This window comes from Sapajus apella, unplaced genomic scaffold (assembly GCF_009761245.1).
Source record: "Sapajus apella isolate SASKATOON/1434 unplaced genomic scaffold, GSC_monkey_1.0 scaffold1, whole genome shotgun sequence".
Taxonomy (NCBI): Eukaryota; Metazoa; Chordata; class Mammalia; order Primates; family Cebidae; genus Sapajus; species Sapajus apella.
Window position 1 is genome coordinate 141214 of NW_022436941.1, and position 24384 is coordinate 165597.

General features: G+C 40.5%; 1 protein-coding gene and 1 long non-coding RNA gene across 5 annotated transcripts in view; both read right to left on the minus strand.

Annotated features, from left to right (window-relative positions):
- Positions 1 to 955, minus strand: part of LOC116565692 — a 3734-nt gene extending 2779 nt beyond the window's left edge. Inside the window, exon 1 of the long non-coding RNA XR_004275565.1 lies at positions 29 to 955. This is a non-coding gene — a long non-coding RNA (uncharacterized LOC116565692). The remainder of the gene's footprint in view (positions 1 to 28) is intronic.
- The window catches only part of DIAPH1 (diaphanous related formin 1), a 109077-nt gene that overhangs the window by 57705 nt on the left and 26988 nt on the right, over positions 1 to 24384 (minus strand). For 2 of the 4 annotated variants that reach the window (XM_032297993.1, XM_032297824.1), the window contains exons 2-18: positions 17364 to 17390; positions 16185 to 16340; positions 12624 to 12725; positions 11987 to 12117; positions 11708 to 11794; positions 10811 to 10874; positions 9292 to 9431; positions 7921 to 8029; positions 7346 to 7456; positions 7057 to 7175; positions 6304 to 6420; positions 5591 to 5706; positions 5056 to 5120; positions 4110 to 4289; positions 2752 to 3387; positions 1464 to 1578; positions 964 to 972 (exon numbers count right to left, since the gene is read on the minus strand). In XM_032297993.1, the coding sequence (XP_032153884.1) occupies positions 964 to 972; positions 1464 to 1578; positions 2752 to 3387; positions 4110 to 4289; positions 5056 to 5120; positions 5591 to 5706; positions 6304 to 6420; positions 7057 to 7175; positions 7346 to 7456; positions 7921 to 8029; positions 9292 to 9431; positions 10811 to 10874; positions 11708 to 11794; positions 11987 to 12117; positions 12624 to 12725; positions 16185 to 16340; positions 17364 to 17390 (2284 nt within the window). The remainder of the gene's footprint in view (positions 1 to 963; positions 973 to 1463; positions 1579 to 2751; positions 3388 to 4109; positions 4290 to 5055; positions 5121 to 5590; positions 5707 to 6303; positions 6421 to 7056; positions 7176 to 7345; positions 7457 to 7920; positions 8030 to 9291; positions 9432 to 10810; positions 10875 to 11707; positions 11795 to 11986; positions 12118 to 12623; positions 12726 to 16184; positions 16341 to 17363; positions 17391 to 24384) is intronic. The other 2 variants (XM_032297916.1, XM_032297880.1) reach the window with 2 other exon arrangements.

Consider the following 24384-nt stretch of genomic DNA (forward strand, 5'->3'; position numbering starts at 1 on the left):
ACACACACACACACACACACACACACACACACACACACACACACACACAATCACTAGGGGCCACCAAGGCACCTCGCAATCTGTTAGGCTCCTTATTAGAACAAAGTGTAGCCTATTTCCATCAGATCACTTAAGGAAAAAAATAAGAATCACCTTTAAAAATACTAATTGACTGGGGAGAGGCGGGGAAAATAAATGCTCCAACGTTGCACTTAATTTTCATCACTAAGGTCGTAATAAACCTCTAAACAAACAAAAATGCTGGAAGAAGATGAAAACACAAAATTATTGGGCTATAATTGTCATTATACATGACAAGATATTTGAAATACTATCTCTCTCAGGGAAATAACTAACAAGTACCCTATCACAAGGCAGCATAAAACCACAAGAATTAAAAGTGAAGAAAGAAGAGGGCAAAGTAAATCAGCTCTTCTAAAATAAAAGGAAACACATGAAGGTTAAAAAAGAAAAGCAAGAATTTATATAGAAAAAAATGGACCAGAAGTCGAGACTCCTGGTTCTGATCCTAACCTTGGGAAAGCTACCTAACTGTTCAGAGTCTATATATGCTACAGAGTGGAGATAATACACATCCTGCCTGTCTTATAAGGCTTCTTTGCATGTCAAATAGGGTAATTCATGTTAAGGCACTATAAAACTTGTAAAACAGCACAAATGTAAGGTAACAGTATTATTACTTACGTTGTCCCTCACCTTCTAAAGAGATAAGTATGTGATAGTTTAATATGAAACAAAATTTCTTCCCTGTTAATACCAAAGCTATTAGTCCTTTTGAAGTCCAAGGGAGGGGAAAAAAAAGAAAGAAAAGAAAAGCTAGCAAAGACAAATCAACCCTCAATCTCTAGTCTCAGTTTCCTAATGAGAAATTCCTTTATATCTATTTCATCTTTTTCTCTAATATTCAAGAGACCAAACTAACAGGCTCTTTTGCATTCTTACCTTTGGAAGCTTCAGGAACAAAGTGCCAGGAGGGAGAAGGCATCCAATATTGGAAAGAAACGGAAGGAAGAAAAGAAATCACATACGGTTCTTTGTTAACGTACACAGCCACTCCGCCACCTGAACTGTTAAAGACTCTATCCAACCCTTATTAATTAAGTACTTAGGACTGGAAATTGCACCTTAAAGCAGTGCCAGAATTTGTTCAAAAGTATCATCAAAATGAGCCCAAATCAAGCTCTGTCACTTTAATCTCATATTCCTAAAAGTTATACTAATACAAAATACCTACATACAATAGTTCTCTTTCCCAACCATGTAACTCCTTAATATTTAATATAATAACATATTTTCTTTCTTTGGAATGGGAAAATCCATCTGTCTTCCATCCAACATACCCTTTCTACCCTCACCCAGGGAAGGAAAGGGAATAGGAAACCTGATGAAAAAATATTCTAAGCCCTACACTGGACCTTTGCATCAAAGAGGAAGGTACTCACTCTTGGTCTGGGCAGAGAACGTAAGGGTAAGTTTGGCAAAAAGTTCATTGTTCTCAAAGCGGTCCTCCTTCACCTTTGTCCAGAAGCAGTCCTGGGAGAGGTCCTCAGCCACAAACTGTAGATAAAGGCAGGGTGTTAAAAATTAGTAAACAGAGCCCTGTACTTTCCAACCTAAAAAAACAAATGAGTCTGTAAAATAGGTGGCTGGCTGATTATCAACAATGTCTTACTAGAATAAGACTAACCTGAGGCACAGAATAGTGTGGTGGGATTAGGAGAGGGATTAGTATTAAAGAATACTTCCAGTTTATTTGTTTATGGATGCATAAATCTAAGAATTAGATTCACGTATACTATGTATCTTCCTCCTAACTCCAAATCCTCTAGCTTCAGAAGCATTAAGGCTTTATTTCACATCTTCTCTTGCTCTCCATCATATTTTCCCCACCAGTTTGGCTAACTGTGCCAAATTTGCTCATTTTATGAGCAAATAAATCCCTAAGCTCCTTTATATTAACTTACTTTCTAGAAGCAAAAGGCTAACTAACTCAGAATCACAGGCATCTCAAACACATCATGGGAACAATGCTGTGCATGCAAATATGGGCTATGTAATTTACATCCTGTGAAACTGGGGTAGAGTGGATTCATAAATCCATGACTTTTGGATCAGCACAACTATCAGTAGCTTGCGGACTAGTGAATGACCATTATCAAACTGTGTGTTACCATGGTATTGATAGCCTCAGAGAAAAGGCAAAAAACATTAAGTATAAGTTTAGTTAAGATTAAATTCAGAGTACAGGGTTCACAGAACTCTCCATGGTGATGTATGGCATATAGAAGATGCCCAGTATCTGCTGAATAAACATAAGCATGAGTGAAACTTGAAGACAGAAAGATGTAAGCCATAAGGGAGGTGCAGCCCATCCATGCACAAAATACAAAGAAGAAAACTGGTAGTAAAATGGTTTCTTAAGATCAACTGGTGAGGCCAGGCGCAGCAGCTCATGCGGTCAGGAGATTGAGACCATCCTGGCTAACAACACAGTTAAGCCCCAACTCTACCAAAAATTAAAAAAATAAATTAGCTGGGTGTGGTGGCAAGCGCCTGTAGTCCCAGCTACTCAGGAGGCTAAGGCAGGAGAATCGTTTGAACCTGGGAGGCAGAGGTTGCAGTGAGCCAAGATCAGGCCACTGTACTCCAGTCTAGGCAACAAGAATGAGACTTCGTCTCAAAAATTAAAAAAAAAAAAAAGATATACTGGTGAAGAAATAGAGATCTTACCTTGGACCAGTTTGGCCTCCGGAGCTGCACCTCTGGCTTATAAAGCTTTTTGGGGGTTAATCCAAATGGCAGAACTGGGGCTGCAGGAACTCCAAATCCAAATGGGGGAGGTGGAGGCATACCCATGCCGGGTGGAGGCGGAGGAATGCCAGGGCCTCCAGGAAAAGGAGGAGGTGGAGGGATTCCAGGACCACCAGGAAGAGGGGGAGGAGGAGGTGGCATTCCTGCTCCTCCAGGCAAGGGAGGAGGTGGTGGGGGGATTCCAGCACCACCAGGCAAAGGAGGGGGTGGAGGGATGCTAGCACCCCCAGGCAAAGGAGGGGGTGGAGGGATGCTAGCACCCCCAGGCAAAGGAGGGGGTGGAGAGATAGCAGTAACCCCAGGTAAAGAAAGGGGTGAGAGGGTGATACCAACACCCCCAGGCAAAGGAGGTGGTGGTGGAGGAGGAGGAGGAACTATGGTGCTACCCCCAGGAGCAGGTGGTGGTGGAATAATAGTGCCACAGTCACCAGGTAAAGGAGGGGCAGGGGGAACAGTAGCACTACTAGGAACAGAAGGAGGTATAGCAACAGCTGCCGCAGAGAGGGAAGCCATTTCTTTCTTGGCATCTTCCAGTTCCTTTGTCAGCTTGGCAACCTACAGAAATAACATCAATGTGAGTACTTCTCACCCCACTTCAGGGAGTACTGGGGCTAGAAGGAATCTAACAAATGACTTAATCCAAACTTCTCATTTTACAAATGGAGAAACTGAGAGGAGTCAGAAAGATCACATGATCACTTAAAGTCACACTGCTTAGCAGCAGAGACAAAACTAGAATTCAGGTCTTCACGTTCTTAGTTCAGAATGCTTTGTATTAAAAAGACAATTTCAACATTTATGTTAAACTCTCCCTTGATTAAAAAATGTAAAAGTCAAGTAAATCAAATGTTCTAGTTATATAACTAATATATGTGCTACACAGATGATTATATAACCACGTAAGTAATCAAGTTATCAGACATCAAAGATCATTTAACTATTTACTACTGCACCGGGAGTGTGTAAGGATAAATCTGTGCAGAGATGACTAAACAGAAAATCAGCTGATTTGTAACAGTTTAGTTTTTATTCCTAATTAGAAGATTTATCACCTTCATTTTTAATGTTTTTTTGTATTTTCCAGATTTTCTGTCTTATGTATTACTTACCCCCAACACAAACCAAAAACCAGTATATTATTTTAAAAATATGCACCATGTAACTAGATTGCCTATTAGTAGCTGATCCCTCCCTAGAAGTGAGATGATTGACTCCTGTTCTAAGCCATGTACATCTTGAGGTTACAGGTCACTCTGCCTTCCCTGCTCAGGCATTACCTCTCCTGTAAGCTGGGACACCTCTGCTTCTAGATCCTGTTTCTCTGTGGTAATTTGTTGCTTTTCAGAATCCAGTGCATCCTTTTCTCCCTGAAGATTCTGAAGCTTCTGCTCAAAGTCACTTTCCATCTTTTTCATTTCCACCTGTAGCTCATGTCGGGCTGTTAACTCTGAGTCCAGCTAGAGAAAAAAACGAATCAGGCTCCCAGTAAGCTCTCCAGCTCAGTAAGAAGCACAAGTATTATTACCCATAATTCCCCTCACCTCCTCTTTTGCCTGGAGGTGCTGGAATCTGCCCCCCACCCCCATCTCCTGTTTTGGGCCAATAGTTGATCTACAGAGCTCACAAATTCAGGCTATGCTTGGGGAAAAAAAGCACCATGATTCTAACCTTAAAATCAAGATTAAAGGAGAAGGGAATCAGTTCATTTCCATAGATTCCCTATTTTTATAGTAAAGAACAAAACAAAGATTTTAAAGGTATTTAACTAGGACAGCCATGGTAGTACAATCCCAATAATCTCTAGGATAAAAAAACCTATTAACCACAGTAAGAGTCCTTAACAATCGAAGAGAAAAAGAAAACTCAAAGACATTTTCCACTTCTACTGTTCAAAGGACCGCAGTTCCTAATGTTCTAGGGATAAGAGGCCTAAAATGCCACGCAAACCTGTGAGTCCCATCACTATTATATGAGTATCATCTGTCTTTCTTTTCCTGCCTAGTAGCTCAAGAACTGCAAACCCACCAGGAAAGCTCCTCATAATGACTTCCATATCACCTTCTCCAATGACTAACCTATACTGGAATGGTTTCCCCTGGGAATTACACATCAGATGCTAAATGCTTCCATAATACCACAGAAAAAAAGTGTCTCACAGGTCAGGAAAATAATAATCCTCAAAGCAAGATATACTCAAACAAATGTTTTTGGTCTCATATACACCTTCTTTTCCAGCTCTGCAGCTTTGGCTTCAGATTTCTCCACCTTTGTCTTATCAATCATTTGATCTGAAAAGAAGAAGAGTCAGTAAGTAAAGCTCCCAATTCTCTTAGTTTATTTCTTTTATACCCAAGCCCTTCCAAAGAATAGTCTTTTATCTTTTTGATTATTTTTATTATCTTTCTTAATGTTCTGCACTAGACAAAGAAATTAAACTTTCAGTTAAGTTCAACATGTGATCTCTGGGTATGCGGTAAAGCCACTGTGCTGGTAGCAGGAAGAATGCCTATGAGTGACACTTTTGACTTTCTGAGACCAGCAGGAGTTCCTGCAAAAGGTGCTGGTGTGTGTTTTATGTAGAAATAAACTAAAGACCTATAGATTCCTAGCAAAAATACTGGTTATGATGTAAGAAAGGACAAAAACAGAAATATCTGGGGACTGGAAAGGTATCTTCTCTGACATTTTCACTGAAAAAAGATGCAAAATGCAAGGAAGAAGCAAAACTTGGAGAAGCCAGATAGAAGAGTGTGCTTACCAATTAATCCCTCAATCTCAATCTGGAGGTGCCGGCACTTGAAGTCGGGATCAGCCCCATTCTTGTGTAGAATTATTTGGGAAATACATTCTTCAATCAACTTATAGTACTGAGGTCTACAAGAAAATAAAACGGGGTCATCAAAAGAAAATTAAAATATAATTTTCAGAAGTATTCAGGACCAAGAAAACTTAACTGCTTTGACAACTGAGAGACCTGGAAAAATTTTTGTAAAGATAACACAAGTATCACTGCCATGCTAAGAAAACTTCTTTTTCCACATCAGCTACGCCATCTACTTCAGATAATCAAAACTTCCTGCCATCTGCCTCCTAGTGCCAATACTTTCCATCTAAAAATTTGGGTTTGATCCTTCCTGTGATGTATAGTGCTATTGCTAAATCTATACTTCCAGGAAACTAGAAAGAATTTAAAATTGCCACCTCTCTTTGTTATCATCTTCATCCTATTTACCTACTTCCCTCCAAAAATAGACAGGCATTTCACCTTACATACTCTGACCTCTTCCACCGGGATGCCTTTGAGTTAGATTTAAAAAATAAGGCAACTTCCTTTATATCTGTGACTGAAGAACCCTACTCCTGGCTCTTTGTCTTTACTTTTTCCCTTTACAGAACAATCTTTGAATTTAAGGAATTCACTCTCCCCTTTTAGGCTCAAATTCAAAACTTCCCATAAGCACACCGTCTTACCTGGCCTCATAGTCATTTCGGACCAAGAGTAAGTGCTGCAGGATGGAAAGGAAGTATGGCTCTGCCTTTGAATCCTTCACTGTGTTTAAGAGAATCTGGAAGACTTCACTAAAGTCAGTGAAAAAGGAGAATAAGCTAAGGAAAGCGAACATGTAGAAATTATGTTTGACAAGTGGCTTATTCAACTCTTGGAAAAGCTAGGGAAAAGTAGCAAGACGCCACTTCCATTCTACTGGCTGTTCTTCCTGTAAACATCACTAGAGGCTTTAAGCTCTCTAAAACGTCGTTTTGCCAAGGGACCAGTGAGTTGGGTGGTACTATACACACAGGGGATCTCTAGTAAGTACTCGGCTTGACGATCAGGCAGTAGATAGAAACTAAGAGATAACTGCCTCAAAGTTACTTATTGAAAATATTAACAGGTAACTAAATTACTCCTTCTGTCAGTCCAAACATGTCTAAAATTCAGTTCTACACCTTAGAAAGCTAAGCTATCACATTCTAGGAAGTTTACAATGATTTTGATGGCTTCTATGCTCAACAACCCTCAGATCACCTTTACTGATTTCCCTGGTCTATAATAAGGTAAGTAAAGCCAGCAGCAATAAAAATACACATGCCTTATTTAATGAGAAGATACACAAGCCTAATGCTGTTTTGAGTCATCATCCCCCAAAACATTCCACACAGGGATCAGGGAACCAAATACAATGAATGTCTCATTTGTCTTGAAACGAGTCGGTAAAAGGATATTCCATCTCCATGCGAATGTCATCCAGCCGTCCCTTCAGGTCATAGGAATCCTCTTCCCCTTGTTCATCAAACACATTTAGTTGCACTCTCATATCATCATTTTCAATCTCTCGAAGGTCCTGTCAACAACAAAAGTAGAAGTTAGGGAACCCAAAAGTATCCTATGTGGTTAGAAACCTAAGCTTTTCAACCTGGTTTTTAATTGAAAACCAGCGTTGTCCCAGGAATTGCTGAGCCCTAGAGCAGGAAGGAACCAGGCTAGCCTTTCTAATGAAGTATAATATCTTACCTGCAACACCTGATGTAGCCCCAAGCGCATCAGTTCACTTCTGATGTGAACTCGGAAGTCAAGTTCTTCAGCTGGTGTGATGAGAGCATTAATCAGCTGTAGGCATCCAACCTAAAATGTGAAAATTCAGCAGCTATGTCAGTGCTAACTCCTGGATATCAAGAATCCATTTTCTTTACATACATTATTAGGTCCCCAAATACAACCTGAAAGATACAATACAAAAACTCTAAAAATGACTTTTCTACTACAGCAATGAAACCTGGTTTGAGTACAGATCTAGCGAGCCCAAAACTCTAAATTATTCCAAGGATTTGACAGTATATGTTGTTGTAGGTCTCAGTTTTCCTAGATTACAAACAGATACCATGCCCTTTTCCATCTCATAATGAGGAAAACAGTTCATTCTTTATCTTCTTAGAGAAAAGGTGAATCATTTTCCTTTCAGAACAGATTGTGAAATGTAGAATATATAGTTGGGAGCCACTCCATGTATTCTAGTAAAAGATCAAATGAATTTAAGTCTGTACATCTTGAATTCTATTCTTGGGCCCAGTTTCAGGGGATATACATGCCTTCAGTGCAATAGAGGTCCCACTTTTTAATCCATCCAGCAGTGGCTGGAAACGTTCCACTTCATCCATCTCAGCTCTTTCTGTCATTGCCTCCAAAACCCTTTCATTCCTGCCCAAGAGAAAAGAAAGGGAGAGAACTTTCCAGGTATTCTGACACAGACATGTATAATGAGTAGATTACACAGGGGCACAGATCAGTTAGGAAAAAGGACATTATCAGTGTTACAGATTTCTCACCATTATTATTATATTATATATATATATATATTATATAATATACATTATTATTCTCACCATTCAGTTTCCAGAAACTGCTGAAAACTAAGGACAATCACTTCAGAGAAATGCATTCCCTAAAACACATCCCTAGGCTTCTATCCATAAATACTAATCAAGTCCCCCGTTCCATGAAGTATAAACTGATACAACTTTCGGAGGGGCATTTAACAGTACTAATCAATTTTGCATGTATGTAACATATAGTCTACTTCCAGAAATGTATCCAACATATATGCATAAATGTGAAAGAAGATATGCCAAGGACATTCATTGCAATATCATTTGTAAAAATTATCATCTGGAACAGGTACAGAAATCTGCTTTAAAAAGTATCTGTAAGTCCAGAACAGGGTAATTGTTAAATAAATTATAGGGCTACATACATGCATACAGAATACTAAACAGCCACTAAAGATAATAAGGTAGACCTGTAAGTAGTGACATAGAAAAAATGTCCAAGATCTACTATTAAAAAGAAACAAGTTGAGAAGAATGATTTAACTTTCGTTAAACCAAATCCCTCTACAATAATAAAAATCTATCCTATATATGCAGTTGGTTTTATAGGCATAAGTGACATTCCTCAGCTCTTAAGATACTATCTCTTGGGGTGGCAGGTGTCTAGAATCAAGGGAATGCAGTATGTGTGTCTATGCCTAGGAAACATTCTATGAGACTATATTATCCCATTAACCGTCATTCTCTCCACAGAATAGGATTTAGCAAAGGGATGAGGCAGTTACATTTTACTTTATATACTTCTATAATGTTTGGATTTTAAAAATAACATTGTGTTACTTCTGAATTTAAAAAAAAAAAAAAAAAACAGTAAAAAGAAACCCTTGTCCTAGACAATAGAGACATTAGGAGACATCTTGCTATATCTCTGATAAGCAGTGGAACATTCAGGATAGCACCAATCACTTAGGAATTGTTCTTAAATGTTAAGATTCTTAGTGTTCACTTCTGGGAAGAAATACAATCTTACCTAGTATTTATGACCAAGGGGACACCCAATCAACTCAATTGTCCTCTAAACTAAGAAAACGATAAAATTGCAAATGAAGAAGAAAAATGATTCCAGTCACATACATATCCTCTGGTTGTGGTAGAATACAAAGAGCAGAAAGCAGCTTAGCTGCATCAATCATCATGTTGGGAACAGCAGGATCCATGGCTCTGACCAGTAGTAGGATTCCTTCTTCTGTCTCCAACATGGTCTTGATTCCAAACTAGTAGGGCCAAGAACAAAGAATGGAGGATGAAAGATGACAGCATCTAACTGGGGACAAGTTTAGGGGTTGTTACGGGTTGAATGGTATCCTCTCAAATTCATATGCTGAAGTCCTAACCTCCAGTACCTCAAAATGTAACCTCATCTGGAAAAATACTTGTTGTAAATATAATTAGTCAAGCTATAATGAAGTCATACTGGAGTAGAATGGGTCCATAATCCAATATGGCCAGTGTCCTTATAAAAAGAGGAAATTTGGATATGGATACATACAGAGGGAGAACATCATGTGATCACATAGGCAGAGATCAGGATGATGCATCTACAAGATAAGGAGTGCCAAGGATTGCCAGCAAACTACCAGAAACTAGAAGGGGTATGGAACACATGATCACACACAGCCTTCAGAAGAACCAACCCTGCTGATACCTTAGAGTTTGGAATTCTATCCTCTAGAATTGTGAGAAAATAAATTTCTGTTGTTTAAGACACCTAATTTTGTGGTACACTGGCAAACTAATACAGGGTAGAATACTTTTCCCAATATAATTAGAGATGAACATACCAAAATAATTTTCTAGGAGACACGAAATAATTATATGTCTTCCAAGAATAAAAGTCTCTGACTTTTATGTTTCTTGTTAATTCTCTCCCTCCTAATCCAATGGAATAAGTTAATTATAATAAAATTAAACAGTGAGGAAGAGAGATTTGCACTTAGAGGCATATGATTGTGGGCTTCCTGGGTTGAATTACTAAACAGGCAAAAAGAAGATTAAAAAATTCTAAAGTAGAAACAGTCTAGAAGAAAAAAGAAACAGAAAATAAAGTAAATCTTCCAAAAACAATTACTACAGGTCAGGAAATTCAAGAATTAGCAAAAGAAAGTAAAGAAAGAGAAACAAAATTGAGCCTGTTCTCTGCAACAGAAGTTAGAACTGAGAAAAAAATGTCCATAGAAGCATGTCTGCGTGGTAATGAAAAACAGTTATGAAGCCAAGCACGGTGGCTCATGCCTGTAATCCCAGAACTTTGGGAGGCTAAGGCGGGCAAATCACCTGAGGTCAAGAGTTCGAAACCAGCCTGGCCAACATTGTGAAACTCCATCTCTACTAAAAATAAAACATTAGCTAGGTGTGGTGGCATGTGCCTGTACAGGAGGTGGAGGTTGCAGTGAGCAGAGATTGTGCACTGCACTCCAGCCTGGGCGACAGAGTGAGACTCTGTCTCAGAAAAAAAGAATAACAGTTATGATACTAAAAGAGAAAGCTAGAAGTCTTGAACCTCATATTCTTAGTTACTATTTTGAATTTGCCAATACAAGAGAAAGAGCAGGGATCCAGATGGGGTTTGGAATGAGAATGAAAAAAATCTCACCTTGTTGTTCATAAAAGCTTTTAAGCAGCGAATGATCTCATGCTTGTTCCGGCTATCGTAACTCCTGTAATAGAAGACATCGACATCATCAGTGAGGTCCCTTTATTCTCTACCACTTTCCCATTTTTAATCTTACAAACAAGGTTCTTAGGAATAATGACCCCAACTAGTAGCTGAGTAAATTCTAGCACATGGCACTTTGCCCAGAAACACTGACGAAAATAGGTAAGTAAAGAGGGATCCTCACCATCAAAGAAGTTTGGCTGATCCTCTTGTAATCCAGGAATTTAGTATTACATTAAAACCTTCCTTTTAACTCTCTCTAGGCTCCTAAGTGCTAAATTGTATCAGGATAACATCCCATCTATTGCTGCTTGCCTCGCTACTTCACAGGTTTCAACACTGAAAAGGTATATACAGGTCTTGGCCTTGTATTATTTTGTTTCAGAAAGATTCCAGGAAGTATTTTGCTTCAGGCTGGCTTCGAGGTAGCCTAAGACAGTGCAAGGTACACCTAAAAATTATTCCAACTTTGAAGACTGCCACAATACTAGTCCCAAGTATATTATAAGACTTCCAAATGGATATGACCCAGACCAGATTACAGGGCCTATATCAGATTTTATTTCCAGATTGAAAAAGAACCAGTGCTGGGAGACTAATAATATTATGTGGTATATATTAGAGTTATTCAACATGAAATTTAAGTTCCTCCTCCGTTTCCTGTATCTATAATCATCATTCATCCTCTAGTCACCACTATGATAAACCCTTTCTCAGCTAAAAGTACATCCCCCCCAGCCCAAAACTTTACATAGCTATTTTCTCCTTCAGAGCAAATAGCCAAGTCCCCTATGACCTTCCAAGTAGAAGTTGCAAAGACCTGGAAGTCCTTACCCAGCAGTCTCTTCTTTCTCATCATGAAGTCGTTTAAGAATGTCCAATAAGGAGGCCAAGCCTTCGGCACCAAATGTTTGCACCCAACTGTAAGGAACAGAGAGAGACAATGCAGTATCAAATCAATAAATACTTATTTGCCAAACAAAGTTTATCCTGACAACTTTCTACTTCCAATTCAGACTATTCTCATACTTCACCGGCTCCTTTGATCTTCAGTCACCACCAATGAGCTCCAACATTGGGCTCCTACTCCTGTTATCTCCTCAGAATGCTCACCTGACAGGGTTGTTGTTCAGAGAGACACGAAGGGACTCCAGGCAGCTGAGCAGAGGCATATCCCGCAAGCCTGACCTCAACTCCTGAATATACATCATGGCAGACTTAGAGCTCTCCTTCTGACTCATACCCTGGACAGAAGGCATAGATACAGATTAGTAACAGTGGACCCAGTCATAAATTAGGGACTAGTATTAGTCAATAGAGTTTGTATTTTGTTTTTATTTTTAATTTTCGGTAGAGACAAGGTCTCACCATGTTACCCAGCCTGGTTTCAAACACATGGGCTCAAGCGATCTTCCTGCCTCAGCTTCCCAAAGTACTGAGATTACAGGAGTGAGCCACCACATCAGGCCAAGTTTATCAGGGCAGATACCCATCACACATACCACCAAAATATGTGAGACTTAAAACTGCCTATCTCATTCCCTATATTTACATACTTCATGAAGATTTAACCAGGCAAAAAGTGTGGAAGAATAGTAGCTCGATAAGACAGTAAAAAGTTAATGGGTTTATATAGTGGAGTGAAACAGAATTGATGCAGACATAAAATGTTACATAAAACTGGCAAAACAAACAGGTCCAAGACAAGGGCGCAGTCTCCCATGTCATGGATACCTGCCCCAGGACTCACAGCCTTGGAAGTATACAAGTACTGGGACACCATCTCCCTCTTGATGATGATGTCCTTCTCCCTCAAAGGTTGCTGTTTCTCCTCATTCAGATTCATATCCAGCTAGGAGAGGGTGAAAAAAGAGAAAAAACAAAATTGTCTCAAATTCCTTATAAATTTTGTGTTTAACATTAGTATACTTAGTGAAGAGTTGAGCGTATAAAAGCTTATTGAGTAAATACATTCTTGATCCCTAGAAATTTAAGCTATTACAGCTGATGAAAATTCCTCAAGGATAAGTATAATTAACATTTTAGTATAAATCTCTACAGACATGTTAATACATATTTTTTCTCTAAGAAAAATGGCCTCAATATAAATGAAAAATTTCTTCTGTATTATTGGAAGAAAACCACAGATAATGTTTTTTTGCATCAAGGATGGACCTTAAAAATCTCTTCAGACTGAAGCACTGGATGACTGACATAATCCAAGCACCTGCAAAATCAACTGCACCAACTCTAGGGTCTACAAACCCATTATCCCTGGTTAACTCAGTGCCTGTACAAACTCCTTTCCCATGAAGAAAGAACTGGAAACTCTATGATAAAGCAGAGGCCCCTTAACAGACATAATCTGATATATGTTTGGGGAAAGGCTCTGCTTGATACTTCTGCATGCATAACAACCATGTGTCCAAACCTAGTACCTTGGAGGGCACAAATTTAGCCCTAATAATTCCAGAATGATATTTGAATTGAGGAAAATATGGGGTGGAGGGATCTATTCTGTTTCTTCTGCAAGTAGCAAAATTAATTTGAAGATTTTGGGACTTAATTCCTGGTGTTTTTTCCTTTAGAGTTGAAGTCTTGCTTTATTACCCAGGCTGGAGTCCAATGGCGCAATCTCAGTTCACTGTAACGTCCATCTCCCAGGTTCAAGTGATTCTCCTGCCTCAGTCTCACAAGTAGCTAGGATTACAGGTGCCTGCTACCACACCCAGCTAATTTTTGTATTTTTAGTAGACAGGGTTTCACCATGTTGGCCAGGCTGGTCTTGAACTCCTGACCTCATGATCCGCCCACCTCAGCCTCCCGGTGCTGGGATTATAGGTGTGAGCCACCATGCCCCGCCAGGTGCTTTTTACCTCTTCCAGATAAACTGAACATAGAAGTTACAAAAAAGTGGCCCTCAAGTTAAATCAAACCCAAAGATAAAATTTTTCACTTGGCTAGCTCGACATTTTAAATTTGGGGGACCTTACATAAAAATACCGATCTCTAGTAAAACAGTACCAAAGGATGCAACCATCAAATTTCATGTTGTGGGAAACTCTACAGGTCAAATGGTTTCTTCAGCAAGTGTTTTTTATATATATATATATATCAATAGTAAGGATAAAAAGAAAAAGTGGGCTGGGTGCAGTGACTCACGCCTGTAATCCCAGCACTTGGGGAGGTCGAGGCAGTTGGATCTTGAGGTCAAGAGTTCAAGACCAGCCTGGCCAACATGACGAAATCCATCTCTACTCAAAACCCAAAAATTAGCAGGGCGTGATGCTATGCACCTGTAATCCCAGCTACTCAGGAGACAGGCAGGAGAACTGCTTGAACACAGGTGGCAGAGGTTGCTGTGAAATGGGACCACACCACTGTACTCCATTTTGGGTGATAGAGCAAGACTCCATCTCAAAAAAAGAAAAAAAAAAAGGAAGGGAAACCTATAGTTTAAATGAAAATTGAGAGTATCAGTACAGTGGACTATATTTGGAATTGTGATTTGAACAAACCGGTTTTTCAAAAATGACCTGCCGGGCACAGTGGCTCACGCCTATAATCCCAGCACTTTGGGAGATCAAGGAGGGTGGATCACAAGGTCAGGGGTTTGAGATCAACCTGGCCAAGAGACCAGCCTGACCAATATGGTGAAACCCTGTCTCTACTAAAGATACAAATATTAGCTGGGCATGGTGGTGGGCACCTGTAATCCCAGATACTCAGGAGGCTGAGGCAGGAGAATCGCTTGAACCCAGAAGGCAGAGGTTGCAGTGAGTTAAGACTGCACCACTGCACTCCAGCCCTGCACCACTGCACTCCAGCCTGGGCAACACAGCAAGACTCTGACTCAAAAAAAGAGAAAAGACCTAACTGGGGAAATTCAACTAGTGACTAGGATATTTGATGTTATTCAAGATTTATTGTTTTTTTTTTTTAATCTGGCACTACTAGGCAAGCATTCCAAACTGGAATGCCACCACCTACTAGAACTGAGTGTGGCTGGCTTTTCTAACAAAAATACCAAAGCCTCTCTTCAATTTGCCACATTCCCTACTTATTTTGCCATCTTCTATTTAGCTCGCTTACCCCTTATTTATACTACCTGCCTGGCCCAAGAGATATCTAAACTTGCAATTCAAGGCCAAGAGATTATCTTGATGTATCATACTCTTAAGACTGTTAATGCACTTGGAACACTAAGAGACAAACTAAAAGATTCAGTGAAAAAAAATAACACTAGTACCAGTTGAGTGCTTACTCTGTACCAGGCCCTGTGCTAAGGATTTTAAACCTAAGCTTTTAAGTAAGGTAGACCTGCAACTAGTCTCTATTTGAATCTGAGATCACATATCCATGCAAAATACAGGTCTTATGAAATCCTGTATTCATCAAAACTTTCCAAGACTTACCAATAATGGACATTCACTGAATGTCCTCCTTATTCGGTGTTCCTCACTGAGGACAGCAAAGTAAGTTACATGCACATATACTTCATTACTTAGCTCACTTCAGACACAATCTTTTTTTTTTTTTTTTTTTTTTTTTTTGCGGGGACGGAGTTTCGCTCTTGTTACCCAGGCTGGAGTGCAATGGCGCGATCTCGGCTCACCACAGCCTCCGCCTCCTGGGTTCAGGCAATTCTCCTGCCTCAGCCTCTTGAGTAGCTGGGATTACAGGCACGTGCCACCATGCCCAGTTAATTATTTGTATTTTTAGTAGAGATGGGGTTTTACCGTGTTGACCAGGATGGTCTCGATCTCTTGACCTCATGATCCACCCGCCTCGGCCTCCCAAAGTGCTGGGATTACAGGCTTGAGCCACCACGCCCGGCCTTCAGACACAATCTTTAAAGGTCTTCTAGCAATTCTATGTATTTTCTTTCCAATTTCACCACTAAATCAGCAAATAATATTCCATCCTCAGTTTCTCCTTTAAATAGAGTTTGTTGTGAATACTTCGACACTTTATCTGCTCTGGCTTAACCCAAAGGTGGTCTCCATATTACCATCTTTGGTACACAGGGTGAGATGGTCCACTATGTCTTTGTGGCTAAAGTGTTGCTGGGCAGAAGGACATTAACAAGACAGTGATTAGATGTTTCCAAGCACAGATTCCAATCTTATGAACTGGTACTTGTATATTTACTCCCTAATTATGGGATGATAGGGTTAACATTTTAAAAGTTCCATGTTAAGCCTGGAATTCTTTGTAATAAAGGGCTAGCTAGGGGACCATGCACAAAAAAGAGCCAACCATGGCCACAAACGCACAGGAAGAAGCAACATTTTGGGAATGGGAAACTTACCAGCATCTGTTCAAAGAGAACCAGAACTTGTTCATCTGAAACATCTTGCAATGACTGTGCTGTAGGATCATCCCCATATGATGCAGAAGAATTTCTATGAGCAGAATTGGGCTTTTCCTTCTCCTTCTTAATTCTCATGCTGGTAAATCTCTCCAGCTGAGAACGAGAAAAAAGCGTTAGCAGTGATCCATTTTCACTTACAAAACAAACCACACAGCAAATTCTTTACCCCTTTAACCTCTTACACATGCATGGTTCCTCTGGTTCATGAGCAGTTCAAGACTCTTCTGACATGAAAAGAAGAAATCAGTCTTCCTCCTATCTCACTTAGCATACTGACTCTGTACTCTCATCTACGTTCAAAGAGGACCAAAGTATTAAGATTTCAAACCTCTTTAAAATAGAAGAAACATTGTTCTTGATCTCCCCTGCCATTTCTAAGCCTTGTAGCAGTACAGAACTGAAAGCCTCTCATGACAGAGTTTTATCAATAAAATGCTCTTTGTTTTCTTCCAGCTACCCAATAATAAATGTGGCTAGGACCCCAGAGGATGCCTCCCTTCAGGATGTATTACCATACATTTTAATAGATATAAGCCACATAGGATAAATTTATCCTTAAAATCAGGATCCATTCCTTTCTCTTTAATTTGTACACTCCACGGCACTTGTGTGATGTAGGCAGCAAAAGTTCAATATCTATTCTTCAATATCCCGTTTTCATGACATCCAGTCAGCAAAGAATACAATGTACTTCAGGGGTATATATGCCATCTCTCTGCCAAACAAATGCTAACAAACCATTCCTCAAACCTCAAATACTGATGCTCAAATCAAAGAGTCACCAATAAGCTACAGCTTATCAGCTCTCCCTGCTTGAAAATAACATTAATTATCTGTTAGTATTATAGGGCTTCAAGTGATATGAGTGGCATTCAGACTGCAAGTCAGCTTGGAGTTTAAAGAGCATGCCTAACTTAGGAAGATAATGAATGTCCAGGGAAATGCATGCAGTGGACCAAACACAGAGTAAAGAGTTAGGAAAAAAGCCTTGAGATACTCTGAGTAGAAGCCATATCACCATTATAAGTTACAGAAAGTCAAAGTTATGGAAACTGGTAAATATCATAGTGTAGGCAATGAGCTAGAACATGCACATGCCAAACAAAACATCCTTACCTCATCCGCCATGAGCCGCTTCAGAGTCTAGGAACAGGAAAAAGGAAGGAGAAGAAAGAAGAGAAATCAGTGAAGTACCAGGAAACCTCCCAAACACCACACGGGTTGGGGAAAAAAGGGAGATAAGTTGAAAGGATCTAAGCTACTTTCCACAAGCTCATGATTTCTGCGGAAGGAGACCTTAGCACATTCCCTCAAGTAAGGAGCAGGAAGACTTTTAAGGTCACTAACATATGACTCTTAAGAAGGAAAAAAAAAAAAAGGAGACGCAGAACTGAACAGAATCTAAAGTTGATGACCAACACACGTATAAGAAATGCTCCACTTCATAGTATATAAGGCAATGCGAATTAAAAACACAGCAAGATATTAATTCACACTCCCAAGACTTGAAAAAGTTTTCAAGTTCATTTAATCGTACACCAACAGGAACTCCTGGTGGTACTGTAAAATGCTATGGCCACTTTGGAAAACAGTAAGGCATTATTCAGTTAAGTTAAATATGCACATGTAGTACAATGCAACTAAAAAATGTCTATGTATCTACCCTGCTGAATTGTGCACATATGTAGTCGAATGTGTATGCCAAGAGTGTTCATAACACGATAATATGTAAATGGCAATCAAAAGTAGAATGGGCTTTCTGATCTGCCAACTGGATATATTGGAACCACCACCAAAACACAAATTTTCATAAAAATCCTTATGGGGGACCGGGCACAGTGGTGTACACCTATAATCCCAGCACTTTGGGAGGGCAAGGTGGGCAGATCACCTGAGGTCAGGAGTTCAAGACCAGCCTGGCCAACATGGCAAAACCCTGTTTCTACTAAAAGTACAAAAATTAGCCAGGCATGGTGGCAGGTGCCTGTAATCCCAGCCACTCAGGCTGAGGCAGGAGAATAGCTTGAACCCGGGAGGTGGAGGTTGCAGTGAGCTGAGATTGCACCACTGCACTCCAGTCTGGGCGACAGGAGTGAGACTCCATCTCAAAAAAAAAATCCTTATGGGGAAGGCCATCACTCTTGAGGTTGAACCCTTGGATACAGCAGTAAATGTAAAAGCCAAGATCCAGGATAAGGAAGGAATTCCTATTGACCCGTAAAGACTGATCTTTGCTGGCAAGCAATTAGAAGATGTGCTTTGACTGACTACAGCATTCAAAAGGAGTCCACTCTTCATCTTGTGTTGAGACTTTGTGGTGGGACTACAAAAACGTTTTACACTACTCCCAGGAAGAAAAAGCATGAGAAAGAAGGTAAAGCTGGCTGTCCTGAAATACCCTAAGGCCAAAGAGAATGGCAAAAGTAGTCACCTTCATTGGGGGTGTCCTTCAGGTGGATGTTGTGCTACAGTGTTTATGGCCGGCCACTCTGACAGATATTATTGTGACAAAAGTTGTCTGACTTATTGCTTCAACAAACCAGAAGACAACTAATTGTGTATGATAATGAATGATGTGAACTAAAAGAGTAGAGTGGACAAATAAACTGGTACATTAGTACAAGGAAAGCAATTTCACAGAGAAAGTGAATGAACTTACAGCTATTCATAAACACAATATTGAATTATTTCATTAATATTCAATTTAAAAACATGTAGCACTACATTATTTGGGATGTAAAATTATTACATAAAGGAAATAATTACCATAAACGTCAAAACAGTGGTTGCTTGGGATGGGGGCGTTGTGACTGGGGAAGGGGACAAAGCAGTTCTTGGAGTGTTTACAATATTCTGTATCTTGACATGAATCACACAGCTGTCCAGTTTATAATTATTCTGTATGTTTTACATTCTCTTCTGTATACATATTATACTTTACCCCTCTCGCCGCCCCCCAAAAAAAGTCTAAATGAACAAGTCTGGGAAAGTGGAAATTTTTCTTCATCCTGCTTAATTTTAAACAATATTTCTTCTTCATTAATGTCCTTAGAAAAGTATAGTAAATCTCTTTCTCGCTCTTTTTTTTTTTTTTTAAGGTGGGGTCTCCCTGTGTTGCCCAGGCTGGTCTCAAACCCCTGGGCTGAAGTTATCTCCCGCCTCAGCCTCCTGAGTAGCTGGGATTTCAAGTGCATACCACTACACCCAGTTGGTAAATGCTTCTTGACTAACCTTCTCCAACTAATGAAAAACTAGTTCCATTTCTGCCACAAAGCTATTTTTCCTCTTTCACAGACAAGAAAAATCGACAATATTATGTTCATGTTCCCCATATCACACAATTCCATTAAATCCAGTGTAAACTGTGAATCTATACTTGGTCCATTTTCCACCAACCTGGTGCTTTTGAAATAAAACAAACTTTGACCTCCATGGTCCAGAAGAGGTTAAGCTTCCACTGGCTGAGGGATAATCACTCACCCCAAACCATGAGAATCTTGCCATGAGAAAGTGTCCATGGAATGTACAGTTATTTCATGTGTTCTGATTACTAGAAGCAGGGCGGAAGGATGATGAGGCAGAAAGCACCACCCAAAATGACCAACAATGCAGTTCCTTTTGTCACTACCCTAAATCCCTTCGCATACAGAAGGTGAAACAAGCACAAAAAGGATGAGTGCATAAAAATTCAGTTTACCGTAGCCCAGGTTAAACTTATTTGCTCCCAAGGCAATTGCTTTCAAAATTTTGTCCCCCAAACTCAATGAGTTCCCTCAGAACCAAGCAACAAGCAATCAACTCTGGGATGAATGTAATGTAGATAATAGAATCTGGGTCTAAAGAATTAATGGCAGATGAATTGGTCACAGCTGCAGCTTAAGTTAAAAAAAAAAAAAGGGGGTGGTGGGGTGGGAAAACGAGCAACCTGTTCTTTCTGCCTACAGACTCGATTCATCTCTCTTCCATCCATGTCTACTAGCACTACCTAAGTTCACACCAGTATTGTCTCCTGTTTGATTTATTCCAACAGCGTACTACCGATCTCCCTGCCTTCAGTCCCATCTGCCCCATACCACATCCATTCTCCATACTACATCCAAGAGTAATCTTTCTGAAATGCCAAGCTGTCCATGTTATTTCCCCATTTAAAAACCTTCAATAGGCCGGGCGCGGTGGCTCAAGCCTGTAATCCCAGCACTTTGGGAGGCCAAGGCGGGTGGATCACGAGGTCAACAGATCGAGACCATCCTGGTCAACATGGTGAAACCCCGTCTCTACTAAAAATACAAAAACTTAGCTGGGCATGGTGGCGTGTGCCTGTAATCCCAGCTACTCAGGAGGCTGAGGCAGGAGAATTGCCTGAACCCAGGAGGCGGAGGTTGCGGTGAGCCGAGACCGCCCCCTTCCACCCCAGCCGGGGAAAAAAGAGCGAACCCCCGTCTCAAAAAAAAAAAAAAAAAAAAAAAAAAAACAACCTTCAATAGCGCTCCACTGCCCTATGATGAAATCCAAATTCTTATGCATGACATATGACTCTCCTAGCTTTTCCCCGCAGTCTCATCTCTCAGCAAGCCCTCCACCTCAAACTCCATCTTCATCTCCAAACAGATGACACTGTCTCAACACCCTAGACTTGCCCTCGGCTGCTGCCTCCTCAGCCTCGATTGCGCTTTCAAGGCTAACTCCAACAGGCCCTATAGAATGATCCCTCTTCTAAATGGTTATGTACCTTTCCTTGTGTTTCCACAGTAATAGGTACTTGCCTGTCTCACAGCACTAAAAATGGATTACAATTCTCTTTTGATATCTGTTTCCTTACCCCTTTCCAGACTAAGTTACTTGATGCCAGAGCCTGAAACTTAGTCATTATATCTCTTATGAACAAATACTATATAATTTAGGGTTGCTACCCTAACATGGCAATCCCTGGAAAAACCCTCCAAGTCTACTCCACCTCTTCATTATATTAATGAAGAGACTGAAGCCCAGCCCGGTGAAGTAAATCACTGAGGTCACATAAGGGGATGAGATGGATATGAAACTCAGGCACCCAGACTCCAAAGCCACCAAATCTTTGCATTCCCCAAATTCTTCTGCCTTTTTCCTATTCAATGTCCACTAAGTCTTGCCATTAGATAGAAAAGAAAGGAAGAGAGATTGTCTTTTTTACAAGAAGGAAGATGCCAGTTTCCCTTGCTTTCCTGGAGGATCATCAGAAACAGATTTTATCCTTAAAAAAAAAAAAAAATTATCCGCCAGACGCTGTGGGTCAAGCCTCTAATCCCAGTACTTTGGGAGAGCGAGGTGGGCAGATCATGAGGTCAGGAGTTCAAGACCAGCCTGACCAACATGGTGAAATCCTGCCTCTACTAAAAATATAAAAATTAACCAGACGTGGTGGCTCACATCTATAATCCTAGCTACTCAGGAGACTGAGGCGGGAGTATTGCTTCAACCCGGGATCCCGGTGGAGGTTGCAGTGAGCCGAGATCGTGTCTGGGCAACAAGAACAAGACTCCTGCTCAAAAAAAAAAAAAAAAAAAAAAAAAAAATTATCCACGCTTTAGTGTTCAATTTAGGGAAGGACAGCACATAATCCATGAATGAAAAAAGCTGCATTTCCTCAGCTAGTCCATCAGAGGGCAGCAACAACCAGCAAAGTGAATCACTATAGTCAGTACAGGTAAAACTCTTTCAGAATCCAATAGAGCACTAAAACAGCAAGCTCAATTATTAAAATAGAAACCTGCTGCTACAGTATATTAAGAGTATATTGTTTGCCGGGCGCAGTGGCTCACGCCTGTAATCCCAGCACTTTGGGAGGCCGAGGCGGGTGGATCACGAGGTCAAGAGATCGAGACCATCCTGGTCAACATGGTGAAACCCTGTCTCTACTAAAAATACAAAAAATTAGCTGGGCATGGTGGTGCGTGCCCGTAATCCCAGCTACTCAGGAGGCTGAGGCAGGAGAATTGCCTGAACCCAGGAGGTGGAGGTTGCGGTGAGCCGAGATCGCGCCATTGCACTCCAGCCTGGGTAACATGAGTGAAACTCTGTCTCAAAAAAAAAAAAAAAAAAAAAGAGTATATTGTTTAGTTAGTTAATACTATGTGTGTTCTTCTTACAGAGTCTATGTATACTATGTTGGCATACAGTTTTGTTCAGTAGTCGTTTTTAAATTGTATCATTAGTTACGTGTATTCTCTGAAATGTAGAATAAATTCCTAGATCACGACAAGTGAAAAAAAAAAAAAACTAAAAAATAGTTGAGTCCAAGAAGATAAATGCTACTGGAACTTTATTTATGCAATGTCTCAGATGTCCAAGCTTTTTAAAATTAAGTCTCTAATCAACCTACCTACATCACTTGTATCAATCTCCTTGTTTGCTGTCACTTATCTTCTGCTCCCAAACGAAACCCTTACTGTCCTAGCCTGGCTGTGGTAAATATTTCACTTCCTGGCCCTTCTATTGAGTCCTCCACTAAACAGTAGCACTTAAACCTTTAACTACAAATATAGATACTGAAGGAAGCATAAATACAGAATAAGATTTTTTAAAAAACATCCAAATCTGGCTTATAAATCCAGATTAATAGGAACTCTCAGGTAAAAAATGTCAGACCTAACCAAAGCATCTAATTTCTCTCCTTGAAACCTCACTAAACCTACAGAAAAGGTGTTTAGAAAATAAGAAATGATGCAAGGAAAGAGCCTACAAGGTTGGCAAGAACAAAAAGGCAACTGCAAATTTTGAAGATTGGGACTAGAAGAACTAGAGGCATTAAATTCAACAGATTTCAGAAAGCTGAGTCCTAAACTGGAAAGAAGAAAAACCAGCCCAAATTACACTTGAGGATCCTCAAAAGGCTCGGAAATGACTGGCATCAGACACCTATGGAAACGGGGGTTAAAGGAGGGGGAGGCTAAAAAGAAGACTGGTTGAAAGCTGTTAAAGAAGCAATCAGATCCCTGTATCCTACCCCACCCCTCAACCATGCCACGGGGAGACTACTCTCCCTTCCTCCAGCAGAGGCCTGAAGTTTGTTCTCAGAAGAGGGTAAAACAGAGGGTCTCTGGATTGGAGGATGCCAGGGACCCTACACTAAAAAGAAAAGTAAACCTATGCATAGCATATACTGAGACACCCAGCAGTTTTCCCTCTGTAGTCTCTTAGAGCCCCAGCAGCCTGGCCTTTCCCTTTGAGTCAGAAGGCTGGAAGAAGAGTCTTCTCTGGGGAATCAACTTAAAGCTTCTGACATAGTCCAAGTAGATCACTCCAGAGCTCCACTGTCCAACATGTACCACTAAGCACATATAATTATAGAGCACTACTAAGGTGACTAGTGCATGTGAGGAGGAATTTGTCACATTTTATTCAATTTTAACAAAATTTAAATGGCAAATAAACTTAGGAAAGCAGCTCAACGTCGTATGTCATCAGGGTAGTGTAAATTAAAATAACATATCACTACATACTTACTAGAATAACCAAAATCCGTAACACTGATGACACCAAATGCTTGCAAAGATGTGGAGGAAGAACTTTCTTTTTTCTTTTTTTCTTTTGAGATGGAGTCTCACTCTGCCATCCAGCTGGAGTGCAGTGATGCGATCTTGGCTCACTGCAACTTCCACCTCCCAGATTCAAGCAATCCTCCTGCCTCCACCTCCCAAGTAGCCAGGATTACAGGTGCATGCCACCATGCCTGGCTAATTTTTGTATTTTTAGTAGAGACAGCGTTTCACCATGTTGGCCAGGATGGTCTCAAACTCCTGACCTCAACTGATCCATCTACCTCGGCCTCCCAAAGTGCTGGGATTACAGGTGTGAGCCACCGCGCCCAGCCGAGCAAGAATTTTCGATTCAGGCCGGGCGCGGTGGCTCAAGCCTGTAATCCCAGCACTTTGGGAGGCTGAGGCGGGTGGATCACGAGGTCAAGAGATCGACACCATCCTGGTCAACATGGTGAAACCCAATCTCTACTAAAAATATAAAAAATTAGCTGGGCATGGTGGTGTGTGCCTGTAATCCCAGCTACTCAGGAGGCTGAGGCAGGAGAATTGCCTGAACCCAGGAGGCGGAGGTTGCGGTGAGCCAAGATCGTGCCATTGCACTCCAGCCTGGGTAACATGAG